This window comes from Eurypyga helias, unplaced genomic scaffold (assembly GCF_000690775.1).
Source record: "Eurypyga helias isolate BGI_N326 unplaced genomic scaffold, ASM69077v1 scaffold9471, whole genome shotgun sequence".
Taxonomy (NCBI): domain Eukaryota; kingdom Metazoa; phylum Chordata; class Aves; order Eurypygiformes; family Eurypygidae; genus Eurypyga; species Eurypyga helias.
The window spans coordinates 13288-38545 of record NW_010230205.1 but is presented as its reverse complement, the minus strand read 5'-3'; the positions used below and the strand labels follow the sequence as shown (position 1 = coordinate 38545).

The window sequence follows — 25258 nt, the reverse complement described above, 5'->3', positions numbered from 1 at the left end:
TGTGTGTCACGATTATAGTTTTTTTAGTGACTAACTTAGAGTATAGTATGTCTTGAACAAGGCAGTAGATAGCAGGAACAGCTGCTCTGAAAAGTTAATAGCACAGAATGTAGCATTATTAACCAAGGAATGCCATGCTCCCCATCTCACATCACAGCTAATGCCTAAAATAATAATGACATTTCTTGTCTTATTAACTGAGAAATGAAGCAGTGCTGAGTACAGAGAGACAGACTCCTGTCTCCTGTGATAAAATCTAGCCTTGGCTTATAAGTTATCATACAGTCACTCTGATCTTCTGTGGAACCTTTGCAGCACATGTACAAATATCCACAAGAAAGCATACCCAGGCACCCGAGGTAGCTGAATGCACAAACATGTGGATTTTATATGTTTAAAGAAATTACTTTTCACTAAAGGGGAAAAACCCAAGGAAGAATGTTAAAGAGTTTGCTACATGGCTTGAATTACAAAGCTAAGAAACTATTGAGGCTACAGTTTCTTGCACCTGCATATTAAAGCTTGTGAGAGCAAGTTGAAAGCTACTTGCAAATAAAACTGTCTTTAAAAAAACACAATGAAAGGACAGATTACTTGACAGAAAATTATTTCATAATGTGGACATGATTGTTCTGCCATTTCAAAGACAGATCAAACAAAAGTACAGTTGCATTCCAAGCATATGCTGCACGGTCGAAGGTAGAGAGCAAAACGGGTATCGGTAAATACACATACATGGCTTTATGTTTGGGAAACGATTCTTAGACCTGTTCCATGGCAGATCAGCATCAGTTGAAGCGAGGTCTTCAAGAAACTTGGGAAGTTCCTGTAGAAGAATAAATGTTTGTTGGCAAACCTTTGCATTTCACGTTCGGGGAATATAAAAAAATGACACATTCACTGCAGTAAGAGGAAGAATTCTTTAGTTCTGCAATGCAGTGCATTTCTAAGAACAGCTGGAAGCATTACAGAGCATTCCACCTCACAGTCAACCCATGTTACACCAGCAACGTTAGATGCAGCACTGCAGACAATGCTGGCAGGTTGAACAATTAAAGCTTACATGAACTTTCACCTTTACAAGTCTGGATAAAGCCGGCCTATCACCTTCTGCAGTTCTTTTCTGTCTTCTGAAGTCACATACTTGGTTACTGTGCCCTACTGCCTCAGCCTTACTCTTGAATAATGCCTTTCCCTGATGCCTGCAGCTTGCCACAGCATGAGAATTGATGAGAATGTAATTAAGTTGAGACAACTGGCAATTAGCTATTGTTCACGGGACTGTTTGTGAAAGTGGTGGGAAGAGTTATTTTGGGTTCAACTGCAGTTTCATAACTGGTCATTAGGACTGTTACTGAAGGGCAGAGATGGAGAAATCATCCATATTGAGGAAGTTCTTTGAAGTATATAAAGGAAGTATATAAAGGAAGTTCTTTATGTATATAAATAGGTAAAATTTCCCAAGCTGAATAAAAGAGTTGAGACAACTTCATAACTTGTTAATGGAGAAAAAGTATTAACATGATGATCTCTTAGTGGTGATAAGAGAATAGAAAACTCCTAGAAAAGCTAGAATTTAGCCAGAATTTCTAAGTTAATAACTACATTAAATGTAATAGATTTTTCTTGTGTTTGACAAATGTTATATGCCAGTCTATTCAACATCTAGCTAAGAAACAATGAAGAGATCTACCTATTGCTTTGAATAAGTACAATACAAAATTTTGCCACTTCTGCTGTGTAATGCCTTCAAATTTGTCTTTTAATATGGGGAGCTACTCCCAAAAGTGGGGCAGATAGCCCTAGTATCAGATTCATAGTTAAATTATTTACAACTGCTCTTTTGCCCAGGTATTTGAGACTTCTTCTCTTCTATAAATAAAATTTAATGAGCAACTATTAGCAAATAAATAAATACACTAAAGAGGTAATGAGAAATAGAAAAGGCGGGAGTGTTTTTTATTCCAGTGTTTTTTCTTTTATTGCTAATTCAAATATTTTGTCAGCCTTATTTGATGGATTCAGATATTAAGAATAATTTAACATGAGCATTAACAAATTGGCGTACTTTTAAAACTGATGTAATAAACCAAGTCAATAAATCATCTAATCTGATATCCTGCTTTGCACAATGGATAGTGTCTGACATATAAAAGAGAGCTCAAAACCCTTGAACAGTACTATAGGCAACATTATCCCATGAGAAATTTGTTTCTTTCACCATTTGACAAAAATCCTGTGGCCTGAAGCAAGAGGGCTACGTCAATCCTATAATCATATCCTCGATAATTTAACTGCAGGTTCTTCTGAACAGAAGGGTGGGTTTCACAATGAAAGCAAAGGATTTAGAGACAAGGGACCTGACTTCTTTTCCTAGTTCTGACACATATGTCCTTGGAGAAAGAATTGCAGAAAACAACTAGATGCTGATCTCCCTTTGAAAATTAACAAGGGTCTACATCTCATCCAGGGCCTTAAACATATTTCTAAATATCTATGTTTCCTAGGGATGAAAAGCCTATGATTATGCCTCTTCTAGAAAGGAAGTTTCTGACTTAAGATCACCTTATAAAGAATGGCTGACTTTACATTTATATCTGTATGTTAAAAATTAAAAAACATTGCTAACAGACATGAAATAAAAAACTAAATGAAGGACTGTAATATACTGTAGAAAAATATATTTAAAGGCACTTATTATTTTAAAATCTTGTCTTTCAATCAACCTCTGCCACACTGAAGGCACATTTCTTTTACCTGTTCAGTTGCCTCTGCCTTTTGTCTCAATAATCCCTTAGAGAAGTAAAGCCCCAATCCTATATCTTTCTCCATAGAGAAGTAAAGCCCCAATCCTATAACTGAACCTAGAGAAAGATCCCTGTTCTGAGTGACTTCTTTGCATTCCTGTCAGGATTTGATAGGAACAGTAAAGCACAGCTAAGGGTGGAGATGTTAAAATTCCTTTCATTCAGAGAGATGAAACTGCCCCACAAAATTTCTGACATGGAATTTTGAATGAAGGAAGAACATAGATGAAATGTCTATGGCATTTTGCAGGTGTTAAGGGCCATGGGATCCCATACCATGTGCATGTCATGTGAACTTGAACTCGCCTCATTTGCCTTGTTCCTCTGGGTCTTAGCTTGCCAGTTAACTAGTATAGAATTAGCATTGTTGTACAGTACTTTGTAGTGGAGAGAAAACAGAGAATCAGATTATGTTATTTTTGTAATGATGCTTCCATATCTGAACAAGGGCTCAAAAGCCTTGTACCAATTCTCTGCATCAGTATGGATTTCAGTCTAAATGATTATTTTAAAAATGAGGGGAAGACTATTTGGATTCCCAAATTCAATAACGATTTGTCACGGAAACCGTATTACCTTGCAGACTCATAAAACTTCGAAGTAATTTGCACTGTGTTCACTGCTGTACTTTTGCGGTACTGTGATGACATTCAGAGACATTTCACTTCTTATTTATGAACAGAACTTAATGTAAAACACTTACAGAAGTATTCCTGGTTCAGTAATTTACAATTACTAGAAAAACTTGATTTCCCTGTGGTATTAAGAGATAAATGAATCATCTGGAAAGATGGAAGTTTGAATATCAACTAGAGCCCACCATCAGTTACTGTGTCTCCCTATGGTTAAAGATTCTTTAAGCTTGTCTTTTCTGATAAGACATGGATCCAGATCTATTCTGAGATCCAGATTTTCTTCTCATGATGTTTACACACAGGCCATGTGCATGTGTGAACAGAGATTGAACCCTGGAGATCACCAGGCACAGCAATCAATCCAGCAGATTAGATGAGACCAGAAACGTCCCTGGATTCCAAGGCTAAGCGAAATGGAAAAAGCCACATTTATGCTAACAAAACTCCAAAACAGTTTTGTTGTCTACAAACTGCCTATTGTAGATGATCCCTAGACTACCTACCAAAACATATCTTGGAATTGTCCAGAAAGACTGCTAGCTGAAACAGTGCAAATTCAGGGCAGGGAATATCCTAACACTTTATTACTGTAAATTATAATATTCTCAGTTCCTGATATACTTGAATTTAGTAATACAGAGATGGCCAGAGAGCCTAAGCAAGCTCAGCACCATACTTTAGGTTAAATGCTTCAGATGTAACCGTCTATTGGCTTACATCTTGAGCTACACACAGTGTAAGAGCCTTGAGTCATTTACGTGAAACTGAAGTGATGAACGTGGATGGAAACAACGTAGGTCACAAGGCCTGCTTGTTTGCTGCATGCATAGTCTGTTTCTTGGCATTGTCATTTCTGATGTCGTTTCAATTGCATTGTCAATCCTATTATTCATCTGATAAGATAGGTTCTACAAATACTATGGATATACTCTTATTCAGGAACTGGACCTACCCTGCAATTCTGCCTGTCCTTGGACAAATCATCTGGGAAGACAATAGTACAAACAGGAACATGGAAGCTGAAGCTCAGAGAGAGAAAAAATGGAAGCCCAAATGACATATAAAACTGATGATTCTAAGTTGACTATGTAATTTAGTTGAATGAAGCCTTAGATACTTGTATTTCTCTAAATTTGCCAAGATTTTGATTTGATAAAACACTACTGTTGAAATTTTAAGGCATTACAACACTTGAAGTCTTACCGAATGGGGGTCATGCCTAAAGAAAGTAGTATTACAAACTTTCCAGTGATGAACGTTAATATGTGAAAATGTTATTGCTATTAAAACTTTTAATCTGTTCAGTCATGCATAATATAACTATAATCACTCCTGTTCAAGTGAAATAACACTTCTGCTCTTGGAAAAAAAGTTCTCCTTACTTTATTGCTCAGAGAATTTTATGGTGCTTTTTATTATTAAATCCAGACCAATTTTACCTAAGGAGCATAACAAAAAAGCTGTAGGAAATACCATTAATCTTTTCACACTTCTGTTGGTTTTCCCTCAGAGACTGAAATATTATAATCTAGCAGGAGAAAAGCCAATTGTTGAGTCTTCATTTTTGTTAATCCAACTCGTAAGCAATTCATGGTACATCTATAAATCCAAAATAATAAAGTAACTGGAGACTGACAAATTATTTTTGTGATAGCAAATGACTGTATATGTTAAAAATTATGATAAAGATTCTGAAATAACAAGAAGATATTGTTGACAAAAACCAATGTGATAGCCATGAAAGTGTTACTTAATGAAAATGGTGAAAACTTTGAGATTTAAATTTGAAAGTATATAGGCATTATATGTAATGTATATTTGAAAGCTGGTATCTTCTCATAAAGACAGGCTTGCTGAGTTCACCTACTCACATGAGGAGATGGAGGCTATTCTCAAGAGTATGGTAAGTATGACCTATTATGAGTAAAGGAACAAGAAGCAGAGTACCACAGACAAACTTTTTACTTTCTGCATTGAAACCTACGAAAGAAAAACATTTTTGAGTTCCATGGCAGCATGACTGGGGCCTGAACACTGCACAGAATGTCAGCTGTATTTTGGGGTCATCATCACTCAGGAAAATGAATTTATTTAAAACAGTTAAATATGCCTGTATATATGCTAGGAAATTATTTCTAAACAAGCTGTTCTCAATTAAACTACATACGCATCACTGCATATGTAAAAGCATAAATAACGTGGTTTCCTTGAAAAGACAGAAGTCTAGAGAAGATCATTTTTTGCTGACATTTAGGTTAATAATTCTGATCAGGTTGCAGTATAGACAGCAGAATCCAAATCAGTGTAATGTTACTTTCTAAACAATCAACCTGGTAATTAGGTATTGATTATCAAGGCCAGAGTCCTTCACGGCCTTGCCTGCTTAAAATGGACATGAAATGTGACACATGAAACGACTGAAGGTCTTGCGATGTTGTGACAACTGCTAGCAACATACCGAAAATTCTTCCTGAAACTTTAGGTTGTTGTTTGTGCAAAGCTCTTCAACATGTTGTAGGAAAGATTTCTTGCTTATTGGCCTGAAAGTAATGACAGAAGAATTAGAAACCTATAGGGAATTTCTTCGTCATTCTTTTTATTCTTATTTAACTGCAGTTTATTAATAAACAGTTTTTCAGTTCAAAGCAAAGGATACATATAGACAGAAAATTATAAATTGCTTACAGCATGCTTATTTGGTTTGTGTTCAGTCACTTAAAATAGAAGCATTTTCTCCCTCTGTTGTTCCCTCTCACCAAATTTTTAAGTTCTTAATGTGAACAATACTGTTGGGTAGGATTGTTTTATAGGTAACAGCATTCCAAGGTGAGGTTTTGACATTAATGTAAATCTGTAAAGTTATCATTGTATTCTAAAGTACATAATACTTCTTTGTCGCACAGAAAACATTTTATACCTTGCAAGGTTTTAGACATATAAAATATTGCAGTGACCTCATTCTCATAATGACATGGTTTTTAAACCCCAAGGAGTTTAAATATCCCTGTATTACTTCCCAAGCTAAAAGACAGACATGCAGGCTTCACCCCAGAGAGAGAGAAAGCATTTCTCCAGTTACCATGCAATTAGTCATGCTTTTATGATTTATACGCAGCTTGGAGTTTTTTTTCTAATAAACATAGAAGAGGGAACCACACATTGAGACTCACCGATGACCACAATACAAAAATCTTTAATCAACTTACTTGATGGATTTTCTATAACTAAGTAACCTGCAACAGAGATTTTTGTTAAATGTAGCACGTTGAGAGTTAACCAATATTGTGCATGTTAACTGCTTTTAGATGGAGTACTCAAGCAACTAAAGAACCAGAATTATGTCTCTCATGGATTCAAGTACTATTGTATATGAGATATCTTGCGTGATTGTCTTGCTTAGTTTTTATCTCAGGTATTGGCAGATATAGATACGGTAGTTACAGTTTCTGTTATTCTCTTCAGATCATTTTACAGTGCTCTGGGTTCATATGATCCTGGGAAATTCATACTTCCAGCACACCACTTCATATACATTGTCAGGCTTCAGTTTACACTATTCTTCTAAGGGGTATTTCAGAGCAAAAGGATAGGATTCATCCGACTGAATACAGACACCAATTTCTGAGCTAGTCACTCTAGATTCCTTTTGTAATCAATGAAGAGAAATAGGTGTGATTTAATCTCATTTTAAGCAGATATCTAAAGTAAGTCACAGGTGAACCATGCTATTGGTGTTCCTCTACAGAAACCAAAGAGCTATGTCTGTTTTTCTAAAGTTTTTCATGCTCGTTTTTACATATTCACTGGTCTTCCTGGTGCATGGTGATTTTAGAAACTGTGCTACACTTAAATCTTTATCTCGATCCCACAGCGGGTTTCCTTAAGATGTTACATGAGCATCTATACTCAGGGGACTTTCAGGTGGCCTTAAAACTTGGTCATCATTCTCGCCTCTGAACCCATTTTAAGAATGCCTCAGCATTATGGATTTAGAAGCCAAACCTTGAACACTCAGATGCACAGAGCTTATCTAAAAAACCCAGCCAAAAAGTTTGAAGTAACAGTTTGAAATATTTGCCTCTTAAAAAAAGTTCTAAGTATACCTTTTATGTGTCCATCTCTCCCAAATGCATACATTCTTACATACAAATATTACAAAAACTGTGCTATAGCACAAATATATCTGTCTACTGCTGCCATAATTTTAGAAAAGAAAATAATTTGCTTTAAACCAATTTGGTTTATGAAGTTAGTCTTAGATATTTGAATTTAATATTTAAAATAATATTTAGATATTTTAATTTGATAATAAAATGAGATTAATACAATTATTGAATTGCCTTTGTGGTACATACATTGTTATGACTGTTCTCTTTAACCAAAGCAATCTGGCTATGAAAGCCTTGGGTCAGTCTCACTGGAGTAAAAAGAATTGTAAGAATTCACAGAAAGAGGTTCAAACTCAAAGTGCTTTCTAGGACAACTGAAAGAGAGCTTTAGAATGAAAAAGAAGACAATAAGATGACAAAGCGTGCAACTCTGTTCAGAATGTTTAGACATCTAGCTAGTGCTTATTGTATCACTTATGTTGTTCATATCACGTGGCAGATGAAACTACCTTCTATTAATACAGGCAACATTACAGAGCTAAAGTTTCTTGCAGAAAAATGTATTCTTAAGAGCTGTGCCAATGTACTGCACACAAATAATAGATTTGTCTTTGGGCTGAAAGTAGGCTTTCTTTAGGCCTTTTTTCAGGACAAAATTATAAGCAGTCTCTGCAAAGAAATTACACTTGTGTTTCCTTTGAATTCACCTATCTTCCTCATAGACCAACAGAAAAAAGTCACCTCTCAGTGGACATCCCAGTAATGTTTTTAATACTGTTGGTTTTCCTCCTTTCAAACTGACAGCAATTAGGGTCTTACTGCTCCTAACTTTCAGTAAGCAAATGCAGTTTGGTCATTAGAGCATAAAAATTACATCTATGCTGTGCATAAGCAACCTGAGTATGTCATTTAGTACTTCAGTGCTGAAGGTACACGGATCCAACAACAAAGACCAGAGGAGACAAGCAGCACCATCAGCACCACCTTACTCAACAACGTTTCCTTGTTTTACTTTCACTCAAAGCAGGGAAGTAAAATTCATTTTTAATAACAGGTGATTTTTATAGCATAATCATGTATTATCTTTCACAAGCAGTAAACACTTTTAAACAAGTAAGGCACCTACAGGTTGATTGACACTTTAACCTATCTGTGGGCATTTAAGTGAAGAACTTGATTTTTAGAACTACTGAACCCTCACACTTCTGTGGGTAGCAAGTGCATACTGCAGTGGCTGGGCAGCTCAGAAAATCAGATGTTTTAATTTAAGTGCTTATATGAGAATTAATGTCTAATGAAGACTGTGGCAAAGATGTTGGCTTTGTTGTGTAAGAAACTTCAGAAGGGATGAATTTTGTATGCTCACTAAACACAGCTCTGCTCAGTTTTAGCATGCTCAGGCTTCAAAAAGTAGTATTTTTTTCTGTCTCTTGACTTGGAATATGCAACAAAAATCTTATGGTATTCATCAATAAACAAATACTCTACCTCTAATCTGGTTCTCTACATTTCCCAGTCCTCTGTATAAAACATAAGAATATAGATATCACTAGATTTTGATGAGTACAATTTAGAATCAAACCATGAAGTTGAAAATTTCCCTATTTCAGCTGGACAATTCCGGATTCCCGCTTGTCTGACTTTGAAACTAGGAAAGAAAAACATTCGCTAAGATAAAGAATGCTTTATTGCCTTAAATCTGATTTTCTTTTAAAACAGTGTATTGTTTCATGTGTGGGATTTTTTTGAGGTCTATCAAAAATCTGAATCCCACTCAGATTACTTATGATAGAGCTAGAAAGAAGCCATTTATTTGTGTTGGCAGTGGTAACTGAAGACCATATTGTCACACAGACTCGGCTTTCTCTCTGGGTCAATCATCTGAAATCCATGGGGAATTAAAACTTTGTCCAAATAGAAAACAACAGAAATGAGTATGTAGGCAAAAGGCTTAACTCATAAGCACCATTGACACTTCCTAGGAACAACGGAGGAACTAATTTTTAGCAAGTTAATTGAAAGCAATATGGAGCTTAACCCTTCCTAAATAGTAAAGGCCTAAGCAAAGAGAACACATGGCCATTTCTTCCATTCTACCAGGACCTGTACATTCATAAACCTGTGCTCCTGGGATACAAAGCTAAGTAAGCCTATTTTTGATTGTTGATTACTAAAATGAAAGCTACTGAAGAAAAAGGCAAGGCAAGAGTCATGCCTATTGCCACTCAAAGAAGAAGAAACAGGATAGTCTAGAGAAAGTAATGTGTGTGCAGAATGTTACCGCAAATATAAACACCTACTGAATGCACAATATATAGGAAAGGTTAGGTCAAATGGTAATGTTATATACCGTATTTTTCCATAAAGAGTTCTAGTTACCTGGCAAGGGTTACAGTCTCTGTAATTCAGAAATGTTTCTTCTGAATCTGTGCCCCATTTTCTTGACAAGGTGTTTCACATAGTGTGAAACAAAAGCCTCAAAGCATCCACCACAAGGTGCAACTGCTCAAGAGAAGATTTTAAGAAACAGGAACCTACATGGCTTTATCCTTGCTGCAGAAACCACTGCAAAAGTAGGATGTCAGAAAATTTGTCTCCTAGGTGAGCAGCTGGAACAGGGAAGCATTAGTTGTTTCTCGCCTGGTGCGGCCTGAAAATTCAGTGACACAATCTATTCACAGCAGATGAGTGTCTGCTTTGAAAAGTGACTTGCCAAACCCTAGGGACATGTTACAAAAAGTAAGAGATGAGAGGCCCCAGTACATGTATATTCAGTGTGCTCAATGAACTAATAACCATACATGTTATAAACAAGAGTTGCTTTTTTCTGTTATTGCCTGTCTCATACTAGTTCCACCATCGTGGAGGTCAGTGTATGTCCCAAACATTCAAAGCCAGCGTTCTGGCTTCATAAAGCAGACCTCATTTTCTACTGAATTCAGTAGGACTTACTTCCCTGCATGGCCTCTGAAATTATATCCCATTAGTTAATTGTCTAACAAACACTCACTGAGGATGGTGCATGTGTATTAGCCAGTATTAGGAATTTTCAGACACTGAAGTTTTAATTTTTTTTCCTGATGACCACTTGTAATGGGTTTGCATGATGAGCTTTCAGTAGCTGGGGTGGCTACATGGGGGGCTTCAGTGAGAAGCTGCTGGAAATTTCCCCCATGTCCAACAGAGCCAATGTCAGCTGGCTCCAAGATGGACCCACCGCTGGCCAAGGCTGAGCCCATCAGCAACAGTGGTAGTGCCTCTGGGGTAATAGATTTAAGAAGGGAAAAAATTAACTGCATGGCAACCACTGGAGAGAAGAGTGAGCATATGTGAGAGGAACAGCTCTGCAGACACCCAAGTCAGCGGAGAAGGAGGTGCTCCAGACACCAGAGCAGAGACTCCCCATCAGCCCATGGTGAGGCCGGCTGTGCCCCTGCAGCCATGGAGGGTCACGGGGGAGCAGAGACCCACATGCACCTGGGGACCCCATGCTGGAGCAGGGGGATGCCCGAAGGCAGCTGTGACACTGTGGGCAGCCTGCACTGGAGCAGGCGCCTGGCAGGAGCTGTGGCCCAGTGGGGAGAGGAGCCCAGGCTGGAGCAGGTTTGCTGGCAGGGCTTGTGACCCCGGGAGGACCCAGGTTGGAGCAGGCTGCTCCTGAGGACTGCACCCCATGGGAGAGACCCACGCCAGAGCAGTTCATGAAGAACTGCAGCCTGTGTTAGAGAAGTTTATGAAGGACTGTCTCCCATGGGAGGAACCCCATGCTGGAGCACGGTTATGTTAAAAAATGACTACTGGGAACTGGGATTTGATATGAATTACCTGGTCTGAAAAAAAACATTGACCCCTTAAAAGTTTCAAAATTGGCAAAATGGGATGCTTGGTACTTTTAAATTTGACTTTTTTTTTTTTTTTTAAACTTAAACTGACTCTGAATGATAAGGACAATGCAAGAAATGGGACTGTAATTGACTTCTGCATCACTATTCTCCAAAGGCAACAGGTACAAAAGTTCTTTTGTGGTGTAACTGTGGAAGTCTCAAAACAGGCAGCAAAATATTTTAGACATTAGGTTTTGTGGTAAGCTGCCTTGGTGCACACAGCCATCCTGCCAGCTGCTTGATATAACTCATCACTAATAGGAAGGATGTATCTATGTGAAAGACAGCATTAGAGGCACTTAAAATGCCTCTTTTGGCCACTGACATTACCAGAACAGAATCTTACACATATTGAAACATTCTTTACAACTTAAAAGAAAAGCTGTATTAAATGAAATCTTTGAGCAGATAAAGGATATCCTGCCCCTCGTTGCTATATGTATGTTACCTAGTAGGTAACATACATATAGTATACTATATGGTCCAGGTCCTACAGTATATTTACTGGCTTCCAGTTGAAAAGATGGCATTAATGGTCTCCTGAGGAAATCTCAGTGCCTACACTTCAAATTTCAACAACTTGTCACAATATCCAACAAAGGACCTGTCCAAGGAGCCTGCTGTAGCTACACTGCAGCAACTGTTTGCAAAACAGTAATTCAAAATATAACAACTGCACCATGTACCTTACAAGAATAGCAGAGGAGAGTCTTTGCTTTTGGCCATTAAAGGAGTGGGGAAGAAGGAAAGAGAAATATACAGATGGAAGGACAAGACAAACTGCAAACCAAAATGTGAAACCAACATTAAAATAAGGGTGATGTCACTAAAACTGCTGAAGCACTGTTCAGTAAAGGCTTTGCTGTGTACAAATCACAGAATGAAGTGCAAGTAAGTATGAAATATTATAGTTTGCAATTCCCCTGTAGAGTTTGTGACTGTACAAATCTGAACTACGCATAATTTAGACAGAAAAGTGGCAGAAGAGTAGTCTGCAAACTGAAAAAGGATTTGATTGTGTGGATACGTTGCTGAGATTGTGGTGGTGTAGTACAAAACAGCTGCAGTGTGAGTACAATAGGCAGTTGAGAAAAAATGCAACTTCTCTTATGTACATACATTCTAGCTGCCAAAGGAAAGAAACAGCATCTTTCTTATGTCACATTTGCACTACCTTTGCTTCAAGGACAGGTTGTATATATTAGTGCTATGTTGTCATAATGTGTTACAACCTCCATGTAAAAATTGCCCTGATTTATTTCAAAATAGGGGTGGAACTGTTGTACCTTAACATTAGGGACTAAAAATAAATATGATTTCATGATGACAAATACCACTGTTTGTCATAAGTATAGCTGTGACGACTGAGCTCATTTTGACTAAATATATATCACTCAGTACAGTACAGTAGCACACAGGTTAAGAGGACAGAATGGAAAACACACCATGTTGCTTCAAAATTAGAAAAACTTACTGGATGACAAATATCTCCTTGCGTCTAAAGAAAAATGAAGAGTATCTGGAAGTAAAATCCATTAACATTTTAGTATATAAACAAAACCAGTGCTATTCTTATTCAGCTAACAGTTTGGAAACATGGCCATTTTAAAGATCCATCAAGATCATTTATACAGGTCATGGTTATCACAGTGCATTGGCAATGGTTCTGTCTTCAGAGAATGTTTTCCACTGTTATTAGCAGGTAATAAACAATTCTATCTGAGTGACATGTGCCCCACACAGAACATACCACATCCATTACACCGATGATTTCCAGATGATGCATACTATGATTTCTCATCTGTTACAAGCAGCCATTCCTGTGTGCACTGTTTTGAACAGGTTTGTACACGCAATCAACTCACTCTGTACCACACACATAGACATATACACATTCAAACAAAACAGGTCAACAGCTATAACCTTTCATCTCTCAGCTATTCCTAGTCCTCAACAGTAGGATGCCTGACTGCTAGGGCAAGACTATTTTAGGCTTCTCATCTTTACGGAGACTGCCTACCACAGTGTTTCATCTGTGACACAGCAGGGAAAATACAGGCAGGTAAAGAATGTTCACCAAACATTTCTAATGCAGTTGAATGCCATCTAATATTGAGAATCATCATTATATTTATTCAGTGAATAATACCCATGTTTCTGGCAGTCAGAAAGAGCAGTTTTCCTTCTGATAAACATCTGTGATAATATTCTTGGTCGGAAAAAAAAATGAATAGCCTGGAATTTCTGCATACACCTTAATGGAGTAGATGTCAGGATAGCCAATGTGCTGAGCTCCAGAGAAACCCAGATGTTACGCAAATCCTTTTGTGAAAACAACGCTTTTTTAAGTGTCAATTAAACAATGGCAGATTTGTTCTTCAATCAGAAGTCCAGGACTTCTGGAAGTTTTCCTCTTTCAAACTGCCTCTGCAGGTTTGAAAAAACACTGGGCCATCAAAAATACTCAGAAAATCTGCACGTTAAAAATATGTAGCCCCTTTTTTGCTAAGACAATTACACAGTGATTTGTACTTAGATCTTTATCTTGTTGTAAAAAGAGCTGAAGATTAAGTGATTTTCTAAAAGCTAGTGAGAAGTGTCTCGAGGATGGAGGTCATTCTTTGAAAGAGGATCTCAGTGACCTGTGTAAATAAGAGCACCACAAACACTTCCAAACAAGCAAAGGTCAGAAAGGGGTCACGGCTACAGCCCCTTTGGACTACTGTTTTGCCTAAGGAGTACGCTTACCGTGTAAATCTCTCATCCTTCAGCTCCAGGTCTGCCACTGTGATCAACTGATCCAGTTTAAACTTAGTGTCAATAATTTCAGCATCTCGTGGGGAGTATGTGCCTCCCTCTTTTTGCTTTTGCCGAATCCTAAGCAGAAAATAATAGCGAAAAATAAACATGCGGTAGATTTAAGGACACATTATGTCAATATTTGATTAGACAGGCTGAAACTGAAAAACGGTTGCCAGGAATCCTTCCTTGGCCTTTATTTGCTTCTCCCCTCAAGCAGTGTAATTTCATTGAATTTGGCAGTTGTGTTGTCTAAAATTCATGTGGAGAAAAAATCTAGCCTATATATTCTCCCGGTTTTCCTACATAAATTCTTCAGCAATGCCTGAATGATGTAGCTTAGGAAGAACAGGACTTTTGGCAGTTTGTTTACAATTTGAATTAGAAATCGATTTCTGTTTCACATGTGAGACTTAGATGTATTTAACAGATGTATTTATTCGTAAGATGGAAAACAAGGCTTGGAATATTAATATCATAACTAGCTGTCAATAGGGTTAGCCATCATGCCAACTTCAGCCAGCTGACACTGATCTGTATCCTCTAGTAAGTAGAGTAGTGGGTCTGAAAGGGTAGATAGGCTACTTGTCTGATTTACACCCTGGAGACGCTGGTTTTACTCCCTCACCTATGGAGGTTACCCTCACTAGACAAAAGCTAGCCTTTGTGAGTCCCTCCTTAAATTTCTACAAAAAATACAAAAACAACAACAAAAGAAAATGCAATACATTGTGAAATGACAGATTGGTTCCCTTTATAGGACTGTTTCAACTCTTCTTTAAAACATTTTTGAGTGGTTGCAAACATGGTATGGCAAGGATACATAAATCTCACCTTGCAAAAGCATATACAGCAGCCACCAAAAGAACAACTGAAAGTATACACAAAGTAACAGCAAGGATAACTTCTACAGATCTTTCTGACAGTCCTTCACCTGCAACAGAAAGTGGAAATATAATATTTCATGGATTCATTAAAATTTTTACATTTCTGACAGGGTGAAATCAGGGAGCGATGACACACTGTACAGCTCTACAACTGCATCCATTTTGTCTTAGTCGAAGAGGTGCTCAGGAAAGAAAAATATAACAAACCCAGAAACAATTTACATGAAGGTTCCTGAGCATTGCTGATTATGTAGCACACAATGCTAATAGTATATGTCTACAGCTGTATATGCAGCCATCTCCTGGTGCTTATCAGTTTTACCTGCTAAACAGGACAAGGTAAGCCTGCATGCAGTAACGTCAGTCTGAACACCAGCCTGAGCTGAGCTCCTGCCTCAGCCTCTGCGCAGCCAAGGACAGACACACTGCTCGATCAGCTTGGAGCAAACAAACTCCAGGAGTGGAAAAGGAAGAGCCACAGCTCTAAAGCAATGAGGCTTGCAGCTGTCACTCACAGGCACAACATAAAAGATGCTTTTTTGGAGGTACTCTCCTCAGGGTGCTGAAGGAACCCTCCTAGCAACTGGATCTGAACCTTCTGGATTCATATCCCTCACTCACCGTTAGCTCATGCTCTTTATTTATGTGAGAACTGGTGATACTTTTAGGAATAACTACCAGCAGGTCAAAAGTAATCATAAAGACCTTTATGATAAAAAAGTGAAGGTGCTGGTATTCTCATCAGTCCTTCCAGGTGAGAATGAAAGCTCAGTCAGAGACTCATAAACCATTTAGATTAGTAGTTTCTAGACCTCTTTTTGAACCTCTCTGTTGCTAAATTTCTGAGACTCATTTACTTTCCCACCCTTCCTGGTAATCCTGTCCCTATCTCAAAAACCTCAGGCTCTTTTTTCCTTAGGGGGACAGAGAAAATAAGAAAGGCAAGGGATTACAGCTGCTGGTATTGTTCACCTATGCTGACATTCACCTCCACTTGCTGATCCACTGCAGAAAACCTAGCGATTGTCCAGCCTCCAGGAAGGACAGAAAAATGTACTGCTTCCTGCCATATGAAACTGAGATTTCCCACTCAATGGACAACATCCTCCCAAGGACACACTGGTAAACTCTGAAGTCCTAGCTTTGCTTCTCTCAAAAGGCTATGATTTTTGGATTAGAGAGTATATTGCAGACGATCTGGACTGCATGTACATTGGACAACATGCTTAAAATTCAGAATGATCCTGATTTAGCTGAAGAAATCATCTTAAAACAGTAGGTTGCATTTCTGTAAGATCAAGGGCATGGTTCTACACGTAGGCAGGAATAATCATCTATAATACTACAGCACAGTAAACAGTAGGTCACGTAGAAATTTATCGGAAGAAAGTATAATATTATTGTAGACCAAAACCAGCATGAATAAGCAATGTCATGCCTGTATGAAACGTTAGACAACAGAATTAAGTACAGTTTAAAACCACCTTAAATAATTCTCCCACTGCATTGGTAAAGCTTCAGATTCAACACTGGACACTACAGGGTAGGGCCTTGTAGGACTTCACAATTTAGGCCAGGGAAAGAAAATAGAAAAGCAGGCATATAAAAAATGTTGTAAGGAGAAAATGAATGAAAAAGTCACTGCCACCCAGTGAGCTGTGTGATGAGGCACTAATGTTAGTAATCTGGAAGAACAGAAAAATCTCCACAGAAACCTCTACAACAGTTCTATTTTGCACTGAAAAGTGACGTCAGTGTTAAAATCTACAATTAACATCCATCCAAACATTGCTGATATTATTAAACAAAACAGTGTTGGTAGGATAACCACCAAGAATAAAAATTACATTTCCTACTACTACTTCGCAAGAGGGAACACACATCTGTAGAGATGATCATTGGCAAGGAAAAGGAGGTAGAAGAGAAGATATCACATATAATTCTCAGGTACTGCAACTCAATACATGATGATAACAAACTGCAATAGTAGAATATCATAAGGTAGGTTTCTGTGCAAAGGGCAGTGTCATTTGGATTATTTCCTGTCTCATGACTTTGTGTTTCACATGGAAAAAACCTACACATACACAAGACTATCAGCTGCCCTGTAATGATTTGCTAAATCAGAGTTTATGAAAAGGTTATAAGCTTCTTTGATGTATTAGCAGTTTAAAGAGTATTTGTCACCACGTTAATTATCTAGTAAAAAAATTCTGACCTTTCATTGTTGTAAGAATGTAACTTTTGCAATGTCAGTCATGAGTTATGAGGAAGAAACCCCACTTCTCCAGCTCAAGAGAAGAGCTGTGGTATGCCAAGTATGGTTGAGTGGGAAAGACATATTAAAATGTATCCTTTACTGTAATTAAAAAAGCATTATTGTAGCTGTGTATTCCAATCGTTTCTGCTTCGGTGTTCCTCACTAGAAAAATTCCTGTTGTTTAACAAGAGCATCAGACGTCTGCCACAGAGAACTCTCTCATAGGTTCCTGTATTTTTTTCTGCTTTAAACATATTTAACATGCAGTATTAAATTGCACAGATGCAAGGTTAGGTTTATGGTTTTCCAGATCAAAGACCTACCTGTTCTATAAGTGGACTTACAAACCAGAATAACGTTGGGTTCTTTGAACTGTCATGAATACCTCTGCCAAAATTTAAATTAAAGTTTTATCTACTAAAATGAAAGTGTAATGTTGGAAAATCAGTGATTATTACAAAATAAGACAATTGATTTAAAATTAAATTGCAATTCTGATTTCAGGCAGAATGAATTTCTTCTAAAATGATGCTGTTGTTACAAGTGGAAGAGATCACAGAAATACCTAACAGCTACTGATCTTTCTGGTATGTTTTGTGGGTTGTGCTTCTAGAGCAAGTCTGAAGTTCATATAACCAAAGCATGTTCTGTAAGGAAACACTTGGGCAAGGTTCCTCCGGTTGTGTGTCTCAAGAGAAAATGTGTCCGGGGAAAAAAAAAAAAATCTAACTTCCTTTATTCACTGAAGATACATTGGTAATGGCATTGCCAGTGCTGTATCGTCAAGGCCACTCAACTGCAGTACCTGCCTCACTTGTGATATATCAATTTTACGTTGATTTCACAACACTTGTAAGAAAGCAGAGAAGGAAGGAACTTACCTGTTCCATTTAAGTTTTGTTTCTTGTTGGATGAACTCTGAAATGTAGAAGTTAAGGCCAGACAAGAGTTTGCTATTGTGTCCATTTTAAAAGCAGTGCTTGATGTTAAACTAAATGGTAAAATCTAGCACAGAAGTCACTGGGTGGGTATGAGGAAGCATGGATAACTGAGGAATTTATCAGATCTATTTCTTTTCCTATTACATTTTATTCAGAGTAAACAAAGAGATCTTGCTTCTTTATGATCTACACCAAAGGAAAACATGCCACAAGTGTTCAGTAACAGTACAGAAGTGAATGAATTACACTATCTGTCTGCTCCTTAGCGCATGATTTCTTTAAGCACTGCAGACTTTTCTATTAGAAAGGAGAAAGTTGCCCAGAGGATTGGATACAATTGAACTAATTTCCAGTAGTCTTGTTTTCCCTGATTGGACACACTGTCTTTCTGTCACTGGGCAAACTACTTGCTTCAGTGTCTTAGAACTTTTAAACACAGAACATATAGAAAAACTCTTTTGTGTTGCACGTTCCAAAACATTCAGGGCTAGAGAAATAGTGCCAGATCCTTCCAGAATATTCAGGTAGTGAATTAGCATTTCAGGATCTTCAGTATCAGATCATGTAACAAATTTCTAACATGGATTAGATGAATAAGGGAGCTTATATCACAGAAGATGAATGTCAAGTGAAAAATATGTGCCCACTAAAATTCTTCTGGGTACTCATCCAGTTGTCTTGGGATCCCTTTTCAGAAAGTCAGGGCTAATGCTCAGCTAAGAAAGTTTTAGCTTACCAATATATTAAAAGAACTTACAGATCTTATTGTGATCTACTACAAGAGTTTTCATTCCCAATTTTGGGAGTAGATCAACACTGCCATGGAAGAATTTTTGCTGGATTTGGGATCCCATAATATCTGGCCTATTGGTCAGTGATATCACAACCAGAGGAGTTCTATTAGGCAATATTAATTTTTTTTTGTCTGTATCTAAAGGATGAAGGATTAAGGAGTCATGTCCTCGGATGAGCTGCCACTAGGAGGAATGAGCTGCAGCCAAGAGATTTCCTACACTAGGCTCATTGGGATAGATCTACACTGAACACAGAGGGAAACTGCATACAGTATAGCTTCTGGCAGTTGACCAAGAAAGATGAGCTATCCTGGCCAAATTATATTTTTATTGGTATAACTGAATTTCTGCTAACAAACTTTGTCAGTACTGCTTCTTCATTTAACAGTCCAGGCTGAGGTAAGACCTCTTGATGACCTCAAAAGGACCTACAAGGGAATGGATATGTTTCTTTAGCCATTCTGGTTAAGCTAGGTCCAACAAAAATAGAGATTTTTTGCTTCAGAGAAACCACTCTACTAAAAAAAAACCCAAAAAACCAAAACCCATGGAATTGTCTAATTTTCTGGAAATAAGAAATACTTTAATAAATAACACTCTTCTTACCTAAAGTTTTGACAGGGTCAGAATAGTCAGAATCTGTAAACTGTCCTTTAACGTTAGTTGCTCTGAACTTAAACCTGTGAAATAAAACCAAGAAAACTAATGAAATGAAAGTTTATATACATTTTTTTAATATTATTTCACTTAGAAACGAAAAACTATTTTTCAGTTTTAGTATGAAGCAAGCTGGAACCACTATTCACTTGCCAAAGTGACGTTAGGACAGACATCAAGGACTCAGTTTCAATATGTCAAATGTATAATCAAACTATATGAAATATCTATATTGGATATGGGCTTATTTAATTTAGGAACTCATTAAGCATTTTTTGTTACTTGAAACATTTAAAAAAAAATCATCTCCCACATATATGCTTACCCAAAAAATTTAGAGACACATGAAGATCATGTCAATCTCCACCTTTTCATAATTGAACCACGTTTTGCATGTTTGTATAAATGTATATTTCACTTGAATTTTTCTCTTGGACAAACATAGAGACAAATGTACTTACAGGTACTGCTTTCGTGGTTTCAATGGGCCATTACATATTTTGTCTTGACTGCCTGGTATCATACATGTACTATCAGCACCTATAACATATATCTCTTCTTTGCCACTCAGATCTTCTTTTCCTTCTATACATGGTGGGTTTGGAAAGCCTTCATTTGTAAAATACAGCCTTGGTCTGTTGAAGTAGGCATCATACCACTTAGTAACGTTCCCATCATGTTGAGCTATTGTCAAGAAGAAAAATAATCAGAAACAATTTACATGCTAACTAGACTCTAATTAAAGAACTTAAATAGGAAATTAATTTTTCTAAGACCTTAGCATGCTACTGGTGCCATTTACACAACTAAGTCCATAACAGTATTTGCCCTTGAATCCAAATTTCCTTATTATCCACACTATATATATTTTGCTAATTCAGAGTAATTCAGCTGAATCACAACTAGAAAATTTCAGGGGCAGTCTCACACATTACCTCTGCCTGTAGAGGATAACCCTTGTGCAAGCTACTTGACGTTTAAACTGAGCCTGGCTAGCAAAGACAGTTAAAAGTGCTTACTCAAAAGACAGTAAAGATGGTTTCATAAATGAAATAATTAGTAAATTTCCATAAGTGGCTGGTACTCAGCAACTCAGGAGAAAAATCTTCAAAATGTTGCTTAACATGATATTTGCATATCTATCGGTTCAAGAGAATCCTCACAGCAATAGCTAGGAGGCAAATGTCTGTAGAATTAGTGTTAAAATGCAAAATTCAGTAAAAGGTGAGAGATTTCGCATTAAGTGAATTCACATTACTTCTATACTTTAAAAGATAGCAAAACAAGGGAATTAAATACCCGGAATTTGTTCTTCTTAGGTAATGTAAGCCTGACCATATGATGTGCTAACATGAAACTCCCACTCCCACTGGTATGCAAGTACTCCAAAGAGTATCATGGCACTGGTCTTGCGAGTAAATGTTCTTCAGTCCATACAAGGGAATACACATTCTAACCCACAGTCTACAGGAGGGGCAATATAAATCCCCCTCTGCCCCCGTTATGAAATGGAAATATCAACTGCACATGACTGCATTCTTTTACAGGCAACACTAACAGCAACAGAAGAAAAACCTTGCAAAAAAAAGTTTCAGATATATTCATAAATGCCTTTCATAAATGCCAAACTTATTTTTTTCAAGGCAATAGGATATCAAGAAAATGTAATTATAACAATAGGGTCAGAATAATATTGGTGACTTCAAGCAGCATGGATGACTCTTTGTTGTCAAATGTTTCCAAAAGTCAGTACCCAGCCCATAGGTCCTGTGCAAGATATTTTGCTCTTAGTACTGTTGCCACAGCTAAAGTGATTTTATTAGCTGTTCTCGAATGTGAAATTACTGAGACCCAAGAAAATAAATAAAAAGGCAAAAACCAAACTGCCTGAAAGTAAAGAAATAAAAAAACTTGAAAGCAATTTTCAAGAGAACTTATGAAATTCTACCTCCAGCTTCCACAACAAGAACTTGTATCTTCTTGATAGGGCCATGATCATCACTGTAATAACATATTGGCATTCTGATCGTAATTGTTGTGGCTGTGACGAGTAGTGCCCCATTGGTATCATAAACTGGTGTTGGTTTCTTTTTAGGCCGTGGTGGTTCTATTTTTAAACAAAGATATACCACACAGTTTTGGTTTAAAATGTTTTCACTACAAGTACTTTGTTCAGGCACATATCTGTGTTATACAAGACAAATCTCAGCATATTTTCAGGGTGAACTTAATGTTCTACTTAATGCCTTAAGCCTCCAAAACCTGTATTCTGATAAATGCATCTACATATCAGTTTTCAGTTAAAAGAGAAAACAATAAAGAGACTGAGTCTTAGTTTTTCAGTGAATTTCAATCAATGACTATTTATTTCCACAACTGTGATACTATTATGCTTAGCTATACTCCTGTGATATTCTTCTAAGCTGTTTGCTGATGGTAACTAAAATACTGAGTCAATGTGACTACTTCACTGAGTCTGCACATGGTTTGCAATATCATTCAGATATGAATAGCAAATCATCAGCTATATGCAGCAAAATCAAGCACTGAGATTCAAGGCTGTCAGTCATGTGTTTCTGTCCTATATTATGTGGCTTTTAAATAGCAGACAAGGGCACAAAGCTGTGTACTCATAGGTAGAACAGCAAGTTTTTCAGCATTTACAGAGATTTCAGCTAAAGGGCACTTTATGAGACATACCTTTGATATCCATGGTTATTTTTAATTGAATTTTTGGACCTGCACCAGCACCATTAATTGCATACACCTTGAAAAAAAGGAAACACTTATTTTAATGAGTATTTGTAATAGCTTCAAATTGGCCAAATCTGCATATATTTGAAGTAACAATGTATGCTGAAACACTCCTTATGTCATTCAAACTTTTCTAGAACTTCCTTCCCATTTCTTTACAGTAACACAGCATCGCTGGTCTTGTAGCTCTTACAAAAGGAGAAATCCAAGCACACTTAAATAGTGATAGCCCGTCCTCTCACATCCCACTCTCTGATCATCTGAAAGGGCTTTATGCACATACTTCTAGTAAGCTCCCACTGCAGAACTGGACCTTTCATCTGAGCCAAATGAATAATGCAAGTGCTAATTTAAGAGAGAAATATAGTCCTGTACCTGTGACAGTGTGTCACAGGCTGCTTTCCTAGTACATGAACCAGTGGTCCAGAGTGCAAAGTTAACCAGTAGTGATGTGTCCTGCTCCCACTCACTCCACCCTCTTCATTGCTGCCCTCGTTCCTCAGACTTGTCTCTCTTGACACCCCAGCTAACATTCGTGGCATGAAAATCTCATATTCAGCCTAGGCTTGTGTTCCCTGTTCAGAGTAATTTCTCACTCATATCAAAGCAAAAATCCAAAGGATCAGTTCTTACGCTGACATTGTAGGTATGTCCCCCTTTTAGTCCTTCTATCATTGCAGTGACTGACTGATCTGTTTTATCAATGACACTAAGGTTGTGGATCCGGATGGCAGCGGGGTCATCTTCATTGTACACCATGGCTTGATACACCTGAATATTTCCATTTGGTTCAGATGGTGGCACAAAAGTTACTTGGAACTTTGTTACTTCATCTGGTATCTTCTGAAACGTTATGTTGTTGGGTGGGTCTTCAGGCACTGAAATAAATATTTTAATGATCCACTTAATCAGTTCACTGCTATTACTATTAGAGTAAAGCCTGAAAAATTACAAGTTATATTTTTGTATATCAGCATTATTTCATTGGTATTTTCTGTTTTTATTAAAAACATCTCAAATAATTATTACATATGTAAATATTTATAAAGGCAATAAAAAGTTGAATATTTAGTGAAAAACAATTCTTAATGGCAGAATCTAATGCCACACTTATTAAAAGTAACGATTAGATAACCTTCACTAGTCTCTACTCAGAAAAGTTTCTTCTTATTTTCTACTCAGAGACCCTGAAGGTATCATTATACCTCGAAATATATTCAGTGTAATCAAATCCTTGCAGGGACTGACAAGCAAGAAGTAAGTGTTAGTCTTGAGTATCCCTTTCTGAAAGCTCTCTGTCAACAGTAAGATCCCTCGCAACATATAAACAAGCCACCGTGCTCTAAGAGTCTCTGCTTATCACAGATAAGTCTTTAGGAAAAAAACTTTCCTCTAGCTGATGCCCAGACACAAACACAACATGCATTTTTCCAAAAGACAGTTCTGTCAAATGCTTATTCCAGTAGCTCATTCTCATGACAGCAACAGTGTAAATCATTTGCCCAATGTCCCTCTCTGAAAGAAATGGCTGTAACATTCTTTTCAGGCAGCTAAATATTTATTGTTCTACCTGAGCAGACAAGTATGTAGCATGACCTCTAAAAAGTGAAATCAAGCAACTGAAGGTAAACACATTCCCTCAGCCGAGGATTTAGATGCAGTTGTCATATCTTCCAGGTTTTTTACACCAGCCTACAAATGCTTACTCAGGCTTCTCTGGAGTACGTCTGTGTAAACTGGTCCTAACTCAGTCATATGCTAGACTGTACAAACCAGATGAGACAAGAGGAGATGGAAAAAATAACTGGTTTTGTCTAAGGTGACTGCACCCCCTAATTTATCAGAGTTGTAAATAAGACAAAGGGCTACCAAAAAGGATAGCTCAAAGAACAGACCCAGCTACTACCTAATTTAATCTTCTCTCATTTTTCCACAGTAAAAAGCTGTATCAGCATCCAGGGATATAAACAGCTCATGAAAACCTTAGTATTTAATGTATTAAAGGCATTAGAAAGATACATATATACACACATATACATACACTCATATCATATCATAAGGGACATTGGATTTTCGTACATCAAAGGAAAGATAAATGATCAGTACAATAAGTGTGTGATATGTCTAGATCTGAAATTAACCTGAGTATATAGCTAAAAAAGCTGACCTGCAGCTAACCTCACTAGAGATAAAGCAATTGTCATTTATACACAGTTGATAATTACTTTAAATGAAACAAAACTTCAGTAACTTTTCAGAAAATATTTTTTTGTTTGTTTGTTTAAATATCCTTTGTGAACAATTCTAAACCAGCAAAGATAGTAGACAGAGCATAATCAGGAACTATGTAGTAGAGCTAGGACTATATCTTCCCCATGTACATCTGTTTATATTTTCCTAAGCAAATACTATCTACTTTTCTGTAATGTAGCCTCTTGGCGTCATGAGGTCCTTACACAGTACCTCACTTTCATCTCTGGTTCTCTGAGTAACTTAATACCATCAGCAACTTTTGTCACCTTAGTATCCACCTCATTCTCCAGATAGTTTTGAATCTGTGGAACAGCTGATTCAAGCTCAGATCCCTATGGGCCTTCACTAGCAACCTCCTTCCACTGAGAACAGACGGTCTGTGTTCTAAAGTCCAGTACAGGTATCATTTCAAAATGGTAGGATTCACCTCATTAAAGTTTTATGTTTAAATTTTGCTTCAAGACCAAAGATGTTCTAT

At 37.3% G+C, this 25258-nt stretch overlaps 1 protein-coding gene across 1 annotated transcript in view; it reads right to left on the bottom strand.

Moving 5' to 3' along the window:
* The window catches only part of LOC104516355 (phosphatidylinositol phosphatase PTPRQ-like), a gene marked incomplete at its 5' end in the record, with an annotated part of 48414 nt that overhangs the window by 11698 nt on the left and 11458 nt on the right, over nt 1-25258 (bottom strand). The window contains 10 exons of the mRNA XM_010160659.1: nt 736-826; nt 5901-5982; nt 6649-6675; nt 14184-14312; nt 15069-15168; nt 19723-19796; nt 20235-20457; nt 21722-21880; nt 22474-22540; nt 23161-23405. Of these exons, the coding sequence (XP_010158961.1) occupies nt 736-826; nt 5901-5982; nt 6649-6675; nt 14184-14312; nt 15069-15168; nt 19723-19796; nt 20235-20457; nt 21722-21880; nt 22474-22540; nt 23161-23405 (1197 nt within the window). The remainder of the gene's footprint in view (nt 1-735; nt 827-5900; nt 5983-6648; nt 6676-14183; nt 14313-15068; nt 15169-19722; nt 19797-20234; nt 20458-21721; nt 21881-22473; nt 22541-23160; nt 23406-25258) is intronic.